Source organism: Oncorhynchus keta, chromosome 30 (genome assembly GCF_023373465.1).
Source record: "Oncorhynchus keta strain PuntledgeMale-10-30-2019 chromosome 30, Oket_V2, whole genome shotgun sequence".
In the NCBI taxonomy this organism is placed as follows: Eukaryota; Metazoa; Chordata; class Actinopteri; order Salmoniformes; family Salmonidae; genus Oncorhynchus; species Oncorhynchus keta.
Window position 1 is genome coordinate 33,789,070 of NC_068450.1, and position 17,736 is coordinate 33,806,805.

Consider the following 17,736-nt stretch of genomic DNA (forward strand, 5'->3'; position numbering starts at 1 on the left):
ACATTGAACCAGATGCGAGCATTATCTACAACTTTACAGAGAACCACATACAACGTTAGTCCTTTTTATATTTAATTAGTCTTCCATTGGAAAATACTATAGCCTATTGAGTTTCCCAACAACCCATTTCGTGACCCAACTAGTTGTGCTACAAACAAGAAGAAACAAAGTTAAGTTATCCCATTTTGCCATGTTGATGTAACAAACTGAAGATCACACACATAGATGGGGATGACTGGATTTAGTACCAGGATATAAAAAATAATCCTAATCTACTTCCGAAACGCAAAGTGTAGGCCTCACAGATGCGTGAACAAGATGACACCCTTTTTGTAGTTGTTGCTATCTACTCAAACATTTCGAGGATTGTTGAATGAGTCTGTAAACGTAGCCTAGTACATTTGCCTCTGTACAAATTAAACTAGGAGGAGTATTTTTTTTAAATAACAAAACTTGTTTCTGTTGAAATTCTAACAGATTAGGTCCTGATATTGAAATGTTAGGCCTAAGTCTTTTGCCCTCAATATATTTTGTTTCTCAACACTGTGGTTCTGTATTTCCAGTATATTTTTTTCTTTACCGGAGTTTGATTTGAATGAAACATGATAGCATAAGTGCCTTTGACACTTAAAGAGAGAGAAAAAATATATATATAAAGTAATAATTGATGTCACAATACAAAGTATTTATTCTCATCCCCTCGTTTGCATTGGTGAAGCTAAACATTTCTATGTTAAATGTTAAAATTGTCATGCATGGACATGTTTTGCTTGCGTTTGATTGCTTCCAGACAAATTGATATGCTAAGATCTCTCCATGATTGGAGCCTACATCATATTTTGTTCACTAATCAACCGCCGACAGTGTTATGTCCCAATTTGAATGAGTAATTAACTTATTTATTCATTTTCTGCCTTATTTAAGAGTTATATTTACCAAGGTGATTCTTTTTTTAGCTCAAGTAGCTTCAGCGAGAAAATCCTATTCGGTAACGGCTGCGAGCTCATAATATTTTGCCCTGAGCATGCGCATGAGCTTCCGCAGAAACACTATTCTGGTAGTCTAATATCTTGCAAGACTATTTCTTATACAAATCGCTCTCTGAGTTGAGAAAATTGGGTAAATATACTGCACAATCAGTGCCTTGATAATGTTCAATTCATAATTGTCTTGCGATGCAAAGATCCTCCAGACAATATAACACTTATAATCAAATGTACCTATGCAATTTATATCAATGTTGTCTTAAGGGCACAAACTGTCAACGAAAACCATACTGGACATGGTAAACCAATTAATTGTATTTGATAGCTCACATTTGAAATATTTGAGATATCTATTCGAATTCTAGGTTAATGCAGATGTCGTTGTGCGATGGTTGTCCAATATTAGCTTGGCTGGGCCTCTCTCTGACGTAGCGGTGCCTGAGCTGAAGCCGCGCGTGCAGTAGCCCTCGACAAGTTCATTGAGTAAACTTTCCTCTTCAACAGTTAACCCAATGGTTACCAAACAAAAATATTGTCTATCATTCACCATCAATGTAAACAAATGAAAACGGAATCATAATCGAATATATATATTCGATTATGATTCCGTTTGAATTAGATTTATATACAAACATTTAAATGTGTAAACTATAAGGAATTGTTATTGCCGAATTGAATCGCGGAAAAATATGATTTCTTGCAGGGTCAACAGTAATTGAGTTAATTGAGTTATTTACATTAAGAAGTTCAAGTGAAATGCGTATTTGGTGTTAGAAACAATACGGGTCAATTAATATATGGTGTGGATGGATACATGGTGTGGATGTGTTGTTTTTCTGTAACGATTGCAATATTTCTAAAATGATTTTAGGTTCACTCATGTTTTGACCAATCTTGTTTTAGGCATGCATTTTGGTGTGAATCTGAAAATGGTAATATGTGGTTTTGACATAGGGCATTATTGGAAAATATTGTATGAAATACACTTTCTCAGCTTCTGGGAAAGGCCTATCTTTTCACCTCTAAATCGGCAGAGCGAAAAACCAAGAGAGAGAGCTTCTCTTAGAGTAGAGTGGACAACACACAATGCCGGCAGGTAGCCTCGTGGTTAGAGCGTTGGGCCAATTACCGAAAGGTAGCGAGATCGAATCCCCGAGCGGACAAGGCAGTTTAACACCATGTTCCCCGGTTAGACCGTCATAAAAAATAATTAGTTAGTTATTGACTTGCCTAGTTAAATGAAGGTTAAAAAATATCCAATGGGACTGTTATAAAGGTGCTTACATGTTCATGCACTCATATTTATAATAACTTACATTAAAGTAAAGTCAGTCTGTTTTTGGATTCATTCTGTAGTTTGTTATAGTTAGAGAGGCAAAGTTCTTAGAAACTTGTGGGCAAATCCGTTATTTATCGTCCCATCTGGGACAGATTATAACATGGATAAATAGTGGTCAAATGATATTGACACAAGTACCCCTTCTGCTACTCAGAGGCAGCCAAGGTCATAAAGGTCATGTATGGAGGAGGAATACAGAACAAATCTGCCAGATCTCTCCCCGTATTAGCCATCATGTGGGATGCAGTGCTTTGGCTGTTGTCTGCCATTTTCTGGGACTAATTTTTCAGATCGCTGAGTTTGGAAGAAAACTATCTTGAAGATACAGAGATTACACCTTTCCCTCAAATATATACCTTTGTGTATCAATCGGTCATTGTCTTTCAGGATTCATGACCTGTCATTCAAGGTTCCTAACCTGTCCACTGCTAATTACATGTTCTACTCAGATGTTAAAGGTCCAATCCAGCCGTTTTTATCTCAATATCAAATCATTTATGGGTAACAATTAACTACCATAATGTGATTTTTTTTCAATTAAAATGATCAAAAAGAAGAAAAAAATAGCTTCTTAGCAAAGAGTAATTACTCAAGCAAGTATTTTGCTGCTGACTGTCTGGGAGAGGGGAGGGGGAAACTGAAAACTAGCTTTTATTAGCAGAGAGGTTTGCAACTCTCTTTCTTATTGGTCTATTAATTAATTTTACCACCCGGTGCTGTCACCAGGCAGGCCAAAACTCTATTCCACCAAAATAGGTACAAATTTCAAGCAGTTATTTTTAAACAGCTCTTACACTAAAGGGGCAATTTCACAGTATTATTTCAACCTCATAGTGTGAAAAAATATATAAAACACAGAAATATCAAGCTTTTGACTGCACTGGGCCTTTTATATAGGAAAGACACATTTCCAGTATGATAGTACATGACAGTGTACACTTTGGTGTTTGTGGTCAGTTCGGTGGGTTGGAACAAGTGACTCTACTACAAGTTCAAGACTTGCACCATTGACCCTTTTGATTCACATCAACATGGCTAATTAACTCCTCGCTACAATTTATTGGAACATCTGTCTGCAAATGGTCTCACCCCAAACCTCTTAATCCACCTATTTTTCATAAAGTCATGACAAGAGGGCAGCGCCAGTGAATAGTCTTAGACACACACGGACACACAAACACACAGATACACACGGCACAGTGACACAGATCATGTACACACACACACACACACACACACACACACAGATACACACATGTACACACACACACACACACACACACACACACACACACACACACACACACACACACACACACACACACACACACACACACACACACACACACAGATACACACACATGTAAAACACACACACACACACACACACACACACACACACACACACACACACACACACACACACACACACACACACACACACACACACACACACACACACACACACACAGACACACACACAGATACACACACATGTAAACACACACACACACACACACACACACACACACACACACACACACACACACACACACACACACACACACACATACAGATACACACGGTTGCACACGGATACACACACACACACACACACACACACACACACACACACACACACACACACACACACACACACACACACACACACACACACACATGGATACACATACACACACACACACATGGATACACATACACGGATACACATACACAGATACACTATAATTTTATACGGAGAGTCAAAATAGTCTAAATCACAAAAATTATGATCTATGAACTGATATCCCTAATTGTCTTTTCCATTTGTTTATTTTCCAACTTGGTTGGTTTTATGGGTGCATCTATGAAATACATGAAGCTGCCCATGACTCCTGTGCATTTTTCTCTATTACAGTGTATTAAAAGGCCTGAGCAGAGTAGTTTTTCACTTATTTGGGTATGATTCCTGTTGATTATCTTATAGGACTAGGTAATAACAGGTCATGAACAATGTGCACAGCCAGGCAATTTGTAGAGTTGCCTTTGTAACATGGCGATGGGTGCCATTTTAAACAGTATTCGATCATCATGGACACATTGAGAAAGCTAAGTAGAGGTAAGTCTAGGTAAAATCCATGCCCGTGGATTAGGTTATTGCCCTGACATTCAACTACTGTCATAATATAGACCTCATAATATATAATTCTACGTGAAAATAACATTTACAGCATTTGTGTTCCTTGGAGCCGAGTGCTTCTTGATTCTGCTGTGGCTATAGGCTACAACTCAGGCCTTATAGGCGACTGTTGATATCAGTTTCTGCTATTCTATGGCTGTGTATTTTGAATGTGAAGTGGGAAATTTGATTGTGATCGTCTTACACGTATCATGTAATGAATGCAATCAATACTATCAGTGTGTTGGTAGTCGCAACTTAGCTGTAAACTGTGGGCCTAAGTCTTGAGTTAGCAATCAAAACTAACTTTAGTTATATCAACTTTAAATGTAGAGTTATCCTACCTAACACCAAATTGACTTTGACTAATACAATTAAGTAATGTCAACTTTACAGTTTGTCAGTATAACCTACCATTTGTAATTGACTTCATTTAGGTTTTTATTAGCGATAACTAGCCTTCATTCTGAAATGACTTCATATTTTCAATGAATCTAACTTGCTATCCAGTTAAGTAGACTATATATATACATTGACTAAACAACACTAACCCTAGCAATCATATAATAGACATTTCAGTAGGGAACATTATGCTCCCATCTGGCTCTTGCTCATGTGTGATCTTTTTCGCCAGTTTCAAAACTGGCAGTGCACTCAGTAATATCAACCAACCAACAGAACACTTGAACTACAATGAGCTTCTCAGTAACAGTTACAGAAATGTTGTACTTGTTACTTTTTACATGTGGTTGTTTATCTACCTTCATTGAATGCACTAACTGAAGTTGCTCTGGGTAAAAGTGTCTGGTAAATGACCAAAATGTCTACGTAAAAATGTATGGTTGCAGAGCATGGTGGGTAATGAGCTCTAATGAGCTCTGCCCCTCCAAAATGTGTTGAAGTCATCTTAACTTAACTGTTATGTTGCTTCAGTTGTTTTGACTTCATGGTTGTGAATTTCTATGTTGAGTAAGTACATAGTTTTTTGCTAACTTAACTTTTTTTCCAAAACTTATTAAATCAAGTGAACAAATTTCGCTAATGTAGTTGACTTGGCTAGATAAAATGAATAATTTTGACTGAATCTCAATAATTGTTTTTACAATGTAGGCCACCACATCAATTTCACTGAAATGTTAGAGGACACAACCTAAAGATGTTGGGTTGTCTCTGGGTATGTTGCATGTAGCTGTTATTAGGACTATAAGGAATACATGCCATATGCAACAAATCAATAAAAGGGGTGCCATGTAGCCTAGGGGATTAAGAGCTTCGGGCCAGTAACCGAAAGTTCGTTGGTTCGAATTCCTGAGCCGCATCCGTGAAAAATCTGTCAATGTGCCTTTAAGCAGGGCACCTAACCATAATTCCTCCTCTAAGTCGCTTTGGATAAGAGTTTCTGATAAATGACTCAAATGTAAATAGACAACAGCCCTGAAAGATAGTGGAAGATAGTGGGCCTCAATGAGAGGTGCATGCGGAGACAAATGGCAATGTGCATAATTGATCACAAAGGTGAGTTTTCACCAGCTTTATTGATCGACTTTTTGTTTTACAATTTATTTCGAAGGAGGATATCCCCTAAAACCTTGAAACACCGTTGTGGGCTATTTTATAGGCTATACTATGCTATGCTAGTGACTGAAACGTGATGTTTTGAGCATCGCCCAATGTATATGCGCCAGGTTAATTAAAGGCCGACCAACATGAGCAACCATTACAATAATTACAAAGTTTGGCCAATGATGTTTGTCCACATTAAGGCACTTTATGTCAAGTGGGTCTCGCTCGTTTTGTCTGGACCTAGTGACTTGTGACATCAGAACAATAATGTTGAACCTGGACTGAAAGTTAGAGGACAACACAGTCTTGATAGATAGATAATAGTTGACGAATTAAATCTACATTCGATGTGCACCTCTGCATCCAAATTAATCACAAGTGGCTTAAATTAAAATATAGGCCTTCTATAACCAAACGAAGACTCATTAATTTGGGAACCTTGTTTTTTGGGGGGGGGGGGCTTTCATCATTTACAACTAAAACCCGCTAAATACAACTCTAATAATTTGGCAGGAAATGTGTTTGCCAGACAGACGAGTTGTTGCATGACCCGAGTTCCACTTTACACTGCAGCCCTTGGAGATACAGTTTACTTTTCACAATAGTCATATTTTCGCTGTTCATTGTCTACAAGTGAAATATTCTGCTGGTTGAACACCTACACAAATAATATGTCACAATTTCTCCCCATGATCATAGCCTACATGCATAAAACAGGACAGAGTGGATCCAATTAAAGGCGCTACGGTAGCCTATATGAATGACTGCACTTACAGTGTGTCAGGATATGAAGAAGGTTGACTTTGCAAAACATGCTCGTTAAATCAGGTGATGTTGCGTGACGTGAGAGAAAATCCAATCGGTTTAGAGTTGTCAGCGAAATTAAAAGTAGGCTGGCAAGGATATGGAAAAAAATGAACGGTTTATGCAACACCTTTATGGAAAGCCATTGGAAAATCAACGTATAGACCTGTTCGAATATCAATAAATAAATTATACGTTTTTTCTTTACAAATTAGTTCGTAGAAATCCCATATGCACATTGTCTACTTGTTTTGATTGGGTTATTGCCCTTTTGCCTTGAGGCCAGAACCTTATATTCCACCATTCAGCAAGATCATGCAACGGAGTGCATACAGATTGATGGTTTCATATTTTATAGTCTGGCTATCCGGACATATTATGGTCCATTGACTTGCAACAAAACATTATCTTCTGTCATATCAACTTTTTTTTTTTAAATCAGCAATTCTGTAACTTGTTTTAAAGTGACTTACTTTTTTTGTTTAGCAAAATATAGTTTTTTTAGTACGACAAATATATTGACATTGTGATTGTTTTAGGTCTTTTTGGGGTATAGGGCTACTCTCCTTTGTTTTCGTTTGCCCCCTGTCAGAAAAAAAACGCAATCTTCACCTAGAATGTCATTTCGGAACCTATTCCTTCAAGTAAAATACATATTGAAATGAAATTAAAAGCGCTGACGTTTGATGCTTTAACATTGCATTTCAATATCTTAATTTTGTAGACTTCCACACAAAAATGTCCAGTAAATAGACATTTACGAATAGGCGCTTGTATTGTGTCGCTTACAGTCAAAGAGCCCCCAATATTTGGCAGTGTATACCGCGGCACATTTCAAAGCATTTTCTCTGAGATATTTGAAAACGGAGTCGTGCAGTGAACGCCTGCGTGTCCCTTTTAAAACAAACCCAGGGCCTGTCAATCATGCCACATTCCAACCAATCCCAAAGGCCCTTTTTTAAAGGCAGGTTTTCCTGCTGTGCTTTTATATTGCACCATGGCCTGTTTCGAAGCATTTTTACTACCACTGTTATTGCCACAAATCAAGAGGGCAAAGTGAACGGCATGGGACTCACACTAACTTTAACGAACTTGAGTCTGGTTCCTACTACTGGGAAGTTCACGGCCAAACATTTCACATGCAGATGATAAGCAGCAAAGAAAATGGAAACAAGATTTCTGAAAACAAGATTTCTATGTAAATCTTGAGCACAGAATTGGTTGATTTTGCAAACTCACAGACAAACTCACAGCAAAACATGACAAGCCTGTCGAGGTTTAGTGGCTGTCCTCTTTCTTGCGTCAACCCCGGGGAGAGCAATACTGAACCCAGCGTGGTGCTGCCACCTTTGGCAGGGGAGCACATGGGGCACCCCACTGGCAGTTCCTTAAAACTCTGCCCCGCGCACAATTTGCGAGACTACCCTGAGACGAGGTCCAGTGCATATGTTGACCATTCGGTTCCCCATTTTGGAGACTCTGGATACCCCAGCCACCGTTTAGAGCATAGCCCTAGGGGTATTATCATTGGAGCCAATCTTTCTGGAACCGGAATGCCACCCGTCACTGATCAACTGGCATCAAGAAGTAACCAACATGGCGGGATTGGAAGGTACCGTGACCTGCCTAGCTATAGAGATAGCAGAAGCCATGCTTTTTTCACCGCATATCACGAGCAGGCCCATGGTTCTTCCGACGGGACCCGAGATCTCTCCGGTCAAGTGATGTTGGGTCTACCTGGGGACCTCCTCACCCGGACTCACCCTTACGGTCAGAGCATCAACGGCCCCAGGGGAAACAGCCAACAACTCGTTTCTCAGTTCCTGGGTCTCTACAAACCGCTGAACATGGCAATTCATCGTGGAGGTGACGCTTTCCTTAGGTGCTCCAGACAGAACCTGAAGCACGAACTGGTGTGTAAGTGGACTGACAGCCAAGAGGGGTCTGGGAAGCAGTACTGCACCAGAACTTTCGGGACTATGTATGAACTTGTCACCCATGTGACAGTGGAACATGTCGGAGGACCAGAGCACTCTGAATACGTGTGTTACTGGGAGAATTGTCCGAGGGACAGAAAGCCTTTCAAAGCCAAGTACAAGCTGGTGAACCACGTCAGAGTCCACACAGGGGAAAAACCATTTCCCTGCCCTTTCCACGGTTGTGAAAAAGTTTTTGCAAGATCAGAGAACCTCAAGATTCACAAGAGGACACACACAGGTATGTAACTATTAGTGTAAATAATAGCAATGATAATAATAATAACAATAATGGCAATTATTTAGCAGAAAAGTTGTCAGAAAAAAATCTAACCAACGATCAAATTTGCCAAAATCTTGTTAATTTTGTGGGGCTAAATTTACTCTATGAGAAATGGTTGATAATCTAATTTAAACCACATTTTAAATGTTTGATATTTATATTTTACTAAATTATATCATTATATACACAAGTTAGATTGTGTCACAAAACTAAAAATCTTATCTCGTATGTATAATGACATTTATTTAACATTTTATAGTGCACAAAAATATTAACAAAAACAATTGTTTGAACTTCCGTTTGATTGTTTTGAATTGTAGTCAGTCTGCCACGCCAGATTTTTGATTATTAAAATGTGCATACTCTTTTATTATTAGAATTTGTATTACATTATTGTTTTTATTATTATTATTTTCAACAATCAGATTATTTGTTATTAATATCGTCATATTGTGGTCATTATTTATGATGTTCGTGGTGCTGTTGTTGTCTGTGTTGTTTATATAATATGGATATGACTTTATAGCCCGTCGTTATTGTTGTGGTGGTAGTTGTACAGGAGAGAAGCATGAGCAACTGCAAATAGTAGGACAGAAGACCTGTAGTACTACTGCTACAGACAAGTAGTTTTCAGGCCCATTTGTTTGAGTGCTTTGCCCATTCATTCACTTAAATAAATAAATAAATGCGGGGACACCGGAGAGTTGTGACGTAGCTTTTACTCTTCGCTCAGTTGCAGCCCCAGCAGGGAGGCCTCCTCTCTGCGCAGGCGCAGGAACAACGCCGGACGTGTGGTAGTAGAACACAGCAGCCAAGTAGGTTATGAGGGATAGTCAACACAATGCCTTTGTAGTCTGATCTCTGCTAAATTTCACAGAGATCAACAGGATTTAAATGTTAAAGTGCGGTGGAAATTTAGCTCGTAGATAATTGAACACAGTTTATGTTGTCCTTTATAAAAAATATAAATGAGTCGAATGTTTCCTTAAAGAGATGTATTGTGGACAAACATTTATTAATAATGATATCGTTGGTAGCCAGAGTTATCTAAATCAACACAAAGAGAAAAACCTTCAGTGACAAACATTTTTGGTAAGAACCCTTAAAATATTATACATGCCAACGCTACATTATAGAAAACGTTGCATTGATGTTCAAATGTAGGCCTACGTGACAACATGTATATTGGATTGAGTGAAATCGTTTAAACAGAAAATACAGATGCATGTACTTAAATATTAATGTTCGTATGTATTTTAAAAAATATATATATTTTAGAATTAAATGATGGTTTGTTGGGATTTATTGAGACGACAAAAAACACCATGTTTCAACATATTTTGCGATTTAAGCCTAATCCCAATTTCAAGAGTAGGCCTATCCACACTCATTTATCTGTAGAAATATGAACTTTGATCTTCTACCTTGTTTACTGGATACAGGACAGAGTTGTTCAGACATAGTTTTAGCATGTTAATAACAAGGGTCGGACTTGGGGAGATCGACGGTTTGACATATGCCTTGATAGATTGTGGGCCTGTTTTACTGCGGCCTTGAGGTAAATCATTGACCATATGAATGGAGTTTCATGGGTATGGTAAACTTCTATGGGAATGATCTGTTCCACTTCTTGCCATGTTGATTATGTTCATGATTATCTTCGTCATATCTTCGATACAATTTTTGACGGAAGTCTCAGTTTAGAGTAGTTTTTGGGGCATGTTCCGCGTATATTAAGCTACAGTATTCATTTACATGTTCATTATGCTTTGTGCAATTCTACCCTTTATTCAGCATTTAGGCCTAGAATCAAAGTTATGGTGTAGGGGTTATGTTAACGTTAATATTAAGCCTAAGGTTAGTGTAAAGACAACACAACTGTCCTAAAACGTGATCAAGTTTAATGTAGGCATTTACATGACTTTTTATTGCACATTACACAGGAGAAATTAACTCAAAACTCAAATCGACATGACTGTCGAATATTTTAAGAACGTTTTGGAATTAGGCCTATAGGCCTTTACACACCACTTGGTCATAAACTCCCACTTATCATCATTTCGATCGTCACTTGTTTATGTGCAAATGTATAACAATATAAATGTAAGTTTAGATGAGTTCACAAGCCTATCCTAGAGGTTTAGAACAAATCAGGCACCATATCGTAACACGCGGTCATTTCTCTCTTTGCACGTTTAGGTGAAAAACCTTTTAAATGTGAGTTCGAGGGCTGCAATCGGAGGTTTGCTAACAGCAGCGACAGAAAGAAGCATTCTCACGTGCACTCCAGTGATAAACCCTACATGTGCAAGGTCAGAGGGTGTGAGAAGTGTTACACCCACCCAAGTTCCCTCCGGAAGCACATGAAGCTCCACTGCAAGGTCTACAGCGCGAAAAGCAGCGATGGGCGCGATGGGGACGGGGAACACCTTGCAGAGGCCAGGTCACCCGAAGTAACAGATCAATCCGACACCGCCTCGTCCACCACGGTGACACAACCTCAGCCCCCCACTTCCCAAGAGTCCTTATCCCCTGAGCTTCAAAACGAGTCCACTCTGAGGTCACGTTTCCATCACACATTTGACAACAGTTTGGACTACACCTCACATAGGTCACAGGGCCTCTTGGATCCATTGTTGATCCAGAGGAGCAGTTACAGACCAGAGCCCACCCAATACCCATGCAGCCAGGCGGGCCACAGTTTCGCCCAGAGCTCCAGGACATTCCCCACTGCCTCACCCTTTCAGAAAAGTATTGTCAATGGGTGGTATACGTGCCACAGTGGCGTGGACGCCTTCTCACCAAAGCAGTGTAACAACGACATATCATCCATTTGACTCAGTTATGTCGCCTGAGTAACGTTGACCTACACCATTTGGGTTTATTTCTGTTATGACATCTGTTATTCTTGGATTATATAGGCCTATTATTGCGTGTGTGGTTTTTTTCTTCGATGTTGTAAATGTGCCACGTCGAAGTTATTATGTGTCGTAGTTTTGAAAACTTGCTCAACTATATATACAGCGTTGCAAAATGCTTGATGGTAAGCTTTATCTGTTCTGTGACGCACAAACTATATAGGCCTATGTGTGGTGGGCCTTGAGTTATGTCAGTTGTAAGAAACGGGCCTATTGTAACACACGTGTAGGCTCCAGTGAACACTCCTCCCCTTTCTGATGGACTATTAGAATAGAACATCACGAATACAAATGCTGTCTACAGTATATCTACCTATTATTTGAATGATCGCCATCATAGATGCTTGCTATAGGACAATGGAACGAAATGGATTCAACGGGGATGTCTATGCGTGGATATATATAGGTCTATATGCATATCTGAATGTAGCAAACGTGATATAAAATGAACTATACTTGTATTGTTGCTTGAAAGGCTATACCAGTATATATAAAGGACTGGGTCTTCGTGGAATGTTACTGTATTGTATTGTGGGAAAGCATAGAAACGTGCATTACTTATGTCGTGTTTAATGTAAGGCAGAACTTGGAAATAAAATATGATTGAAAACCTATTATTTCTCGTCAAGTTTAATTAAAGAGGTCAAATAACAAGAGAACCAATTATGACATCCTATGATTTGTATCATATTTGAACATATCATTATAGTCATTATAACACTCATTTGTTAAATATCATGATTTAACATCAGATGAAAGGAAGGTGCGTTAGGCCTATAAAGCTTTTCAGCTGCTTTGCTCTGTTACAAGAAGAGTGGAGTGTAGAATATAGTGTATGAAGCATGATCCCCCTCTCCGCCTACACCCTATCTCCTCAGCATACACTAACATTCGTTCTTCGTATATTGATATTTTATGAATCTTTGTGTAAAAATGTTTTTTTTTTTCCGGCATCAGTTGAGAACACAATCGACGGTATTCTCGATAAGAATTTACATGTTTAATTACAATTCTACTGTACATGCTGTAACATGAATTATGCATTCACGATTTAATTTAAGTATATTCTCTTTGATCAGGCTCTGTGATTAAGCCCAATGCATTGTCAAAGAAAATGTGCTATTGTACCACAGTGACTCCTCACAGACTCAACGCGCTTAGTTTATTTCAGTGTTACTATATCCGTGCATTGGTTCAGATGACTTGAAATGTACTTAGCACTTCATACATATGTTTCTTGGATTTGAATGATCATTTCATGCAATACATTGGATTCTGTATAAGCCTGCACTGAACTCTGAACATCTTGGTTAACCTAAAATAGCCGACCGAGAGGTGGCCGACGTGTTATACATGGGCACATATACTCTCAATTTCATTTGTAAAATGCTATCAGGAGTGCACACTTAATAAGACATGAATCAAGATTCACACCAAATCCTTGCGATCTTGACAGTTGACGGGTTTCATTTGATATGGAGCAGCTTACCGAAATCAGGCGGAAATCGAGGTCAATAGGCTACACCATTGAATGTTTTAGCAAATTTCGGTTTCTGTGCTATTTAGGGCAAACAAACAGTGGCATTGATGACAAGTTGGGTGATGTCTTGGCCCATGGTGACGCACAGTGATGGCGCAGGGGAAAGCCATTATTGATCGCAGTGTAGGCAGTTGAAATCATAGCGGCACCTGGTCTACATTAGGGCGTGCGTATTTGCCACAGTCATAGCTGTGCGATTGTCTGTCCCATTTCTCAATTCCATTTATCACAATATAGTTTTTCTCAAATGTGGGTCACACTCTCCACCTCGGTGCATGCAAGAGCACACTATCCAAAGGTACCCGTTTTCAAGGTTGTGGGCCTCGGTGAAGGTTGCTTGCTTGGTGATGAACTATATTTGACTAATACTTACAATTCCTAACTGACCTATCATGCTGTCAGGTTAAGTCTGACAAATATCTTCCTTACATTTTATTATTTAATGCTATTGCCTATCTGTGTCAAACTGTGAAATGTTTGATTATTTGACCAGTTCGCTGATGTTTTGAAATGTAGTGATTTGTACAGCAAAATTAATGGCCCTGCTCGAAAGCCCTGTTTACTTACAGTCTTGGAGAAAGCCATTCAGATGTTTGATCCGACTCATATCACAGTGTACTTGCGTCAGTGTTAAATCCGTTTGTGAACAATGATTTCTTTGATATTATAGAGCAAGCGAGCCCTAGATATCCCTAATTCTTGTACAGATATTAAAATAAAACATACAGATTATAGTACAGATATTACAGCAACACAGACAGATCCTAGTACAGATATTACAGTAAAACAGACAGCTCCTAGTACAGATATTACAGTAACACAGAGATATTACTGTAAAACAGACAGCTCCTACTACATGTTTTACAGTAACATAAACAGATCCTAGCACAGATATTACAGTAACACAGACAGCTCCTACTACATGTTTTACAGTAACATAAACAGATCCTAGCACAGATATGACAGTAACCAGACATATATATTACAGTAACACATACAGATCTGAGTACAACTATTACATTATCTGTATTACAGTAATACAGATAGATCATATTCCATATATTACAGTAACAGACCAATCCTACTGATATGACAGTAAAGCAGACAGATCCTGGTACAGATATTACAGTAACATAGACATCCTAGGACAGATATTACAGTAACACCGACAGATAATAGTACAGATATTACAGTAACACAGAGAGATCATAGCACAGATATTACAGTAACACAGACAGATCCTAGCACATATATTACAGTAACACAGACAGATCATAGCACATATATTACAGTAACACAGAGAGATCCTAGTACAGATATAACAGTGACAGATATATTACAGTAACACAGACAGATCCTAGTACAGTGGCCTACTGCCATCTATTCCATACATCATGACTGTCTGTCTTTTTATTGAACTAGGCAAGTCAGTTAAGAACAAATTCTTATTTACAATGATGGCCTACTGGGGAACAGTGGGTTAACTGCCTCATTCAAGGGCAGAACAACAGATTTTTATATTGTCAACTCGGGGATTCGATCCAGCAACCTTTTAATTAATTACTGGCCCAATGCTCTAACCACTAGGCTACCTGCCACCCTCTCTCTTCTATATCTGAACTCAGTGCCTCTAATGATTCATAGTCTAGTACTGTTAAAACGGCAGATTTCATCCCTGGACAGTTATTACTATAATATAACTCATTCATAGTTTACACATCCAATTCCCACGGTCAAAGATGGAGCCTCAGGCACAAATCATTACAGTCTAGTTAAAAGTGAGAGATGCTGGAAAAGCAGTGGCCACAGAATTCAGCACAGCTAACTAGGCGCATATTTGTGACAGGCTGAAAATGATTGCTGCAATAAGTGTCCATGTCCACTTGTCTGACTGGAGAAAGGGGGTCAGTGTACAGTAGACATGCCACCCGATGAAAGTCACTCCACACTGATGACCTCATTGGTGCTTTAACATAATCATATCATACCCTGTGAAAAAAGGCGCTATCAAGAACCTAAAAGGGTTCTTCGGCTGTCCACATAGGATAACCCTTTGAAGAACCTTTTTCGGTTCCATTTAGATCCTACATGGAACCCGAAAGGGTTCTACCTGGATCCAAAAAGGGTTTCCCTATGAAGACGGCCAAAGAACCCTTTTTTCTAAGAAAGTATGGATGTGTTTTACTGCAGTAAAATAAACTTGTGTAGACAGTTTGTGGTTGAGGAGACCATTTTGGTGTACCACACTATGAGTCTGCCATTCCATACTTTTACTTCACAACTGTTCAGTTTCTAGGAATCCACTCTGTGGTATTAAGGGGACAGCAGTGGTTTAGTTTAGTCGGCAACATAGATATGTCGGAGTGTGGTAAGTCGGGACAGTGTCTGACAGGGCCTTATACGATTTTGGAAAAATAGAACGAGGCTAAAATAGTGTTTTTCAAACCATTTTGTGTTCCCCGTACATGCTATACTCTACCTCTGATGTGCAAAGCTGGGCTACAATATACTTGTGTCATTCTGAAAGTTTGATAGGTCAGAAGGGTTGTCATTATTGTCACAACAAATATCTTTACAGATTTATTCTAAAGTAATGTTCTGCTGATGAAAGAGAACCAATGTCGTGGAACGTGTTTTTTTCCCAAGTTAAACTGAAACAAGTTCATTGTTGATTTTCTTTCTCCCAGAATGTTTTTGAAATGATGATGTCATGGCCTACAGCAATGTCATGGTTACAGCTCAGAATGACTGACTGACTGTCTGCTTTGTGTTCTTGTTCTTAGTTATATGCAGGCTCCTGAGTGGCACAGCGGGTCTAAGGCACTGCATCTCAGTACAAGCGTTGTCACTACAGACCCTGGATTGATTCCAGGCTGTTTCACAACTGGCCATGATTGGGAGTCCCATAAGGGGGCGCACATTTGGCCCAGTGTCGTCCGGGGTAGGCCGTCATTGTAAATAATACTTTTTTTCTTAACTGACTTGCCTAGTTAAATAAAGGTAACCCAAAAAATATTGAGGCCCATCACCTGCAGCCTCTTGATATCAATAGACACGGCTGCACAAGCTGTGTGTCCTATCATGTATTTGAGTTCTCCACCTCCTAAACTGTTTTTTCCCTGCCTGCTTTGACTGCAGCACCCATCGCCAACAACAGCAGCTCAGCACACATAGTCAATTTCCTCACGAGGTAGCACTTTTCCGGATGCTGCAAAAGGTGATAAGCATGTTAGGGCTTTCATGTAAACTGAAGTGTGTCGTATTAGTGTATGTCGTACACGATATTCATGAGGACGTCTCTTTAGAGAAGGCAGGATGTTTTGATGGTGTATTTTGCAAATCCCACTGAGTTAGACCACGGTTGGGTGTTTGCCCTCTATGTCGGCCCAGGGAAATAAATAACGAGCGGGTCAGAGACCCAAGCCATCTGTCTGAGAAGTCATCTGCCAGTCACACCACAAGGATTCCCTTATTAATTTGCTTTTTGAGAGAGTAGACATTTGATTGCGGATCCTGTAATTTGCAAGAACTTGTTGATGTTTAGTGTTGCCCTCTTTCAGAAACCTCTCATAAAAGAACTGTAATATTAAATAAGAGATGATAAAATTGTCTGAACCTCAGATTGGAGAGGAGTAGAAGGCATTTCAACCAATGTGAGATGAGGTGCAATCAAAAAACAAGATGAGGATTAGAAAGAAGGGACACACCTATTCCTTCCAGAACCTCATCACCTATTCCTTCCAGAACCTCATCACCTATTCCTTCCAGAACCTTATAAGATTGTTAGGTCTAGTTCCCTTAATTTAGATGAACTTTATCAACAGCTAGTGTGTGTGCTTGCTCCATGAGTCATCAGCCACCGTGCAAAAACGTCAGATCAACATCCAGTTTGATTAATGTTTGATTGAGTTGTCAACGTGAATTTAATTTGAAGTCAGCCAAACCTTGAAACCATATTGTTTAAAGGCCCAGTGCAGTAAAAAACGTAATTTCCTGTGTAAATAAGTAAGATGGCGCCGGAGAAGATGGCAGACGTTTTACGTGCCCCCAGCCGATTGTGTATTTTATGTTAGTTTATTTGTTGTTTGTAACTTATTTTTTAACTTATTTTGTACGTAATGTTACCATCTCTTATGACCGAAAATAAC

General features: G+C 39.1%; 1 protein-coding gene across 1 annotated transcript; it reads left to right on the plus strand.

Annotated features, from left to right (window-relative positions):
• The first annotated feature begins 7,878 nt into the window (after nt 1-7,878).
• Nucleotides 7,879-12,656, plus strand: LOC118372130 (zinc finger protein ZIC 4-like). The gene is made up of 2 exons (XM_035757895.2): nt 7,879-9,088; nt 11,330-12,656. Exons 1-2 carry the CDS (start codon nt 8,131-8,133, stop codon nt 11,965-11,967), a joined length of 1,596 nt encoding a protein of 531 aa, XP_035613788.1. The 5' UTR covers nt 7,879-8,130; the 3' UTR covers nt 11,968-12,656.
• The last annotated feature ends 5,080 nt before the right edge of the window (nt 12,657-17,736 follow it).

What these genes read in the sequence shown, in the direction of transcription:
- LOC118372130 (XM_035757895.2), top strand. Translation starts at nt 8,131, where the DNA reads ATGACAAGCCTGTCGAGGTTTAGTGGCTGTCCTCTTTCTTGCGTCAAC. An exon ending in TCACAAGAGGACACACACAG is followed by an intron (nt 9,089 to 11,329) that starts GTATGTAACTAT and finishes TTGCACGTTTAG; the next exon opens with GTGAAAAACCTTTTAAATGT.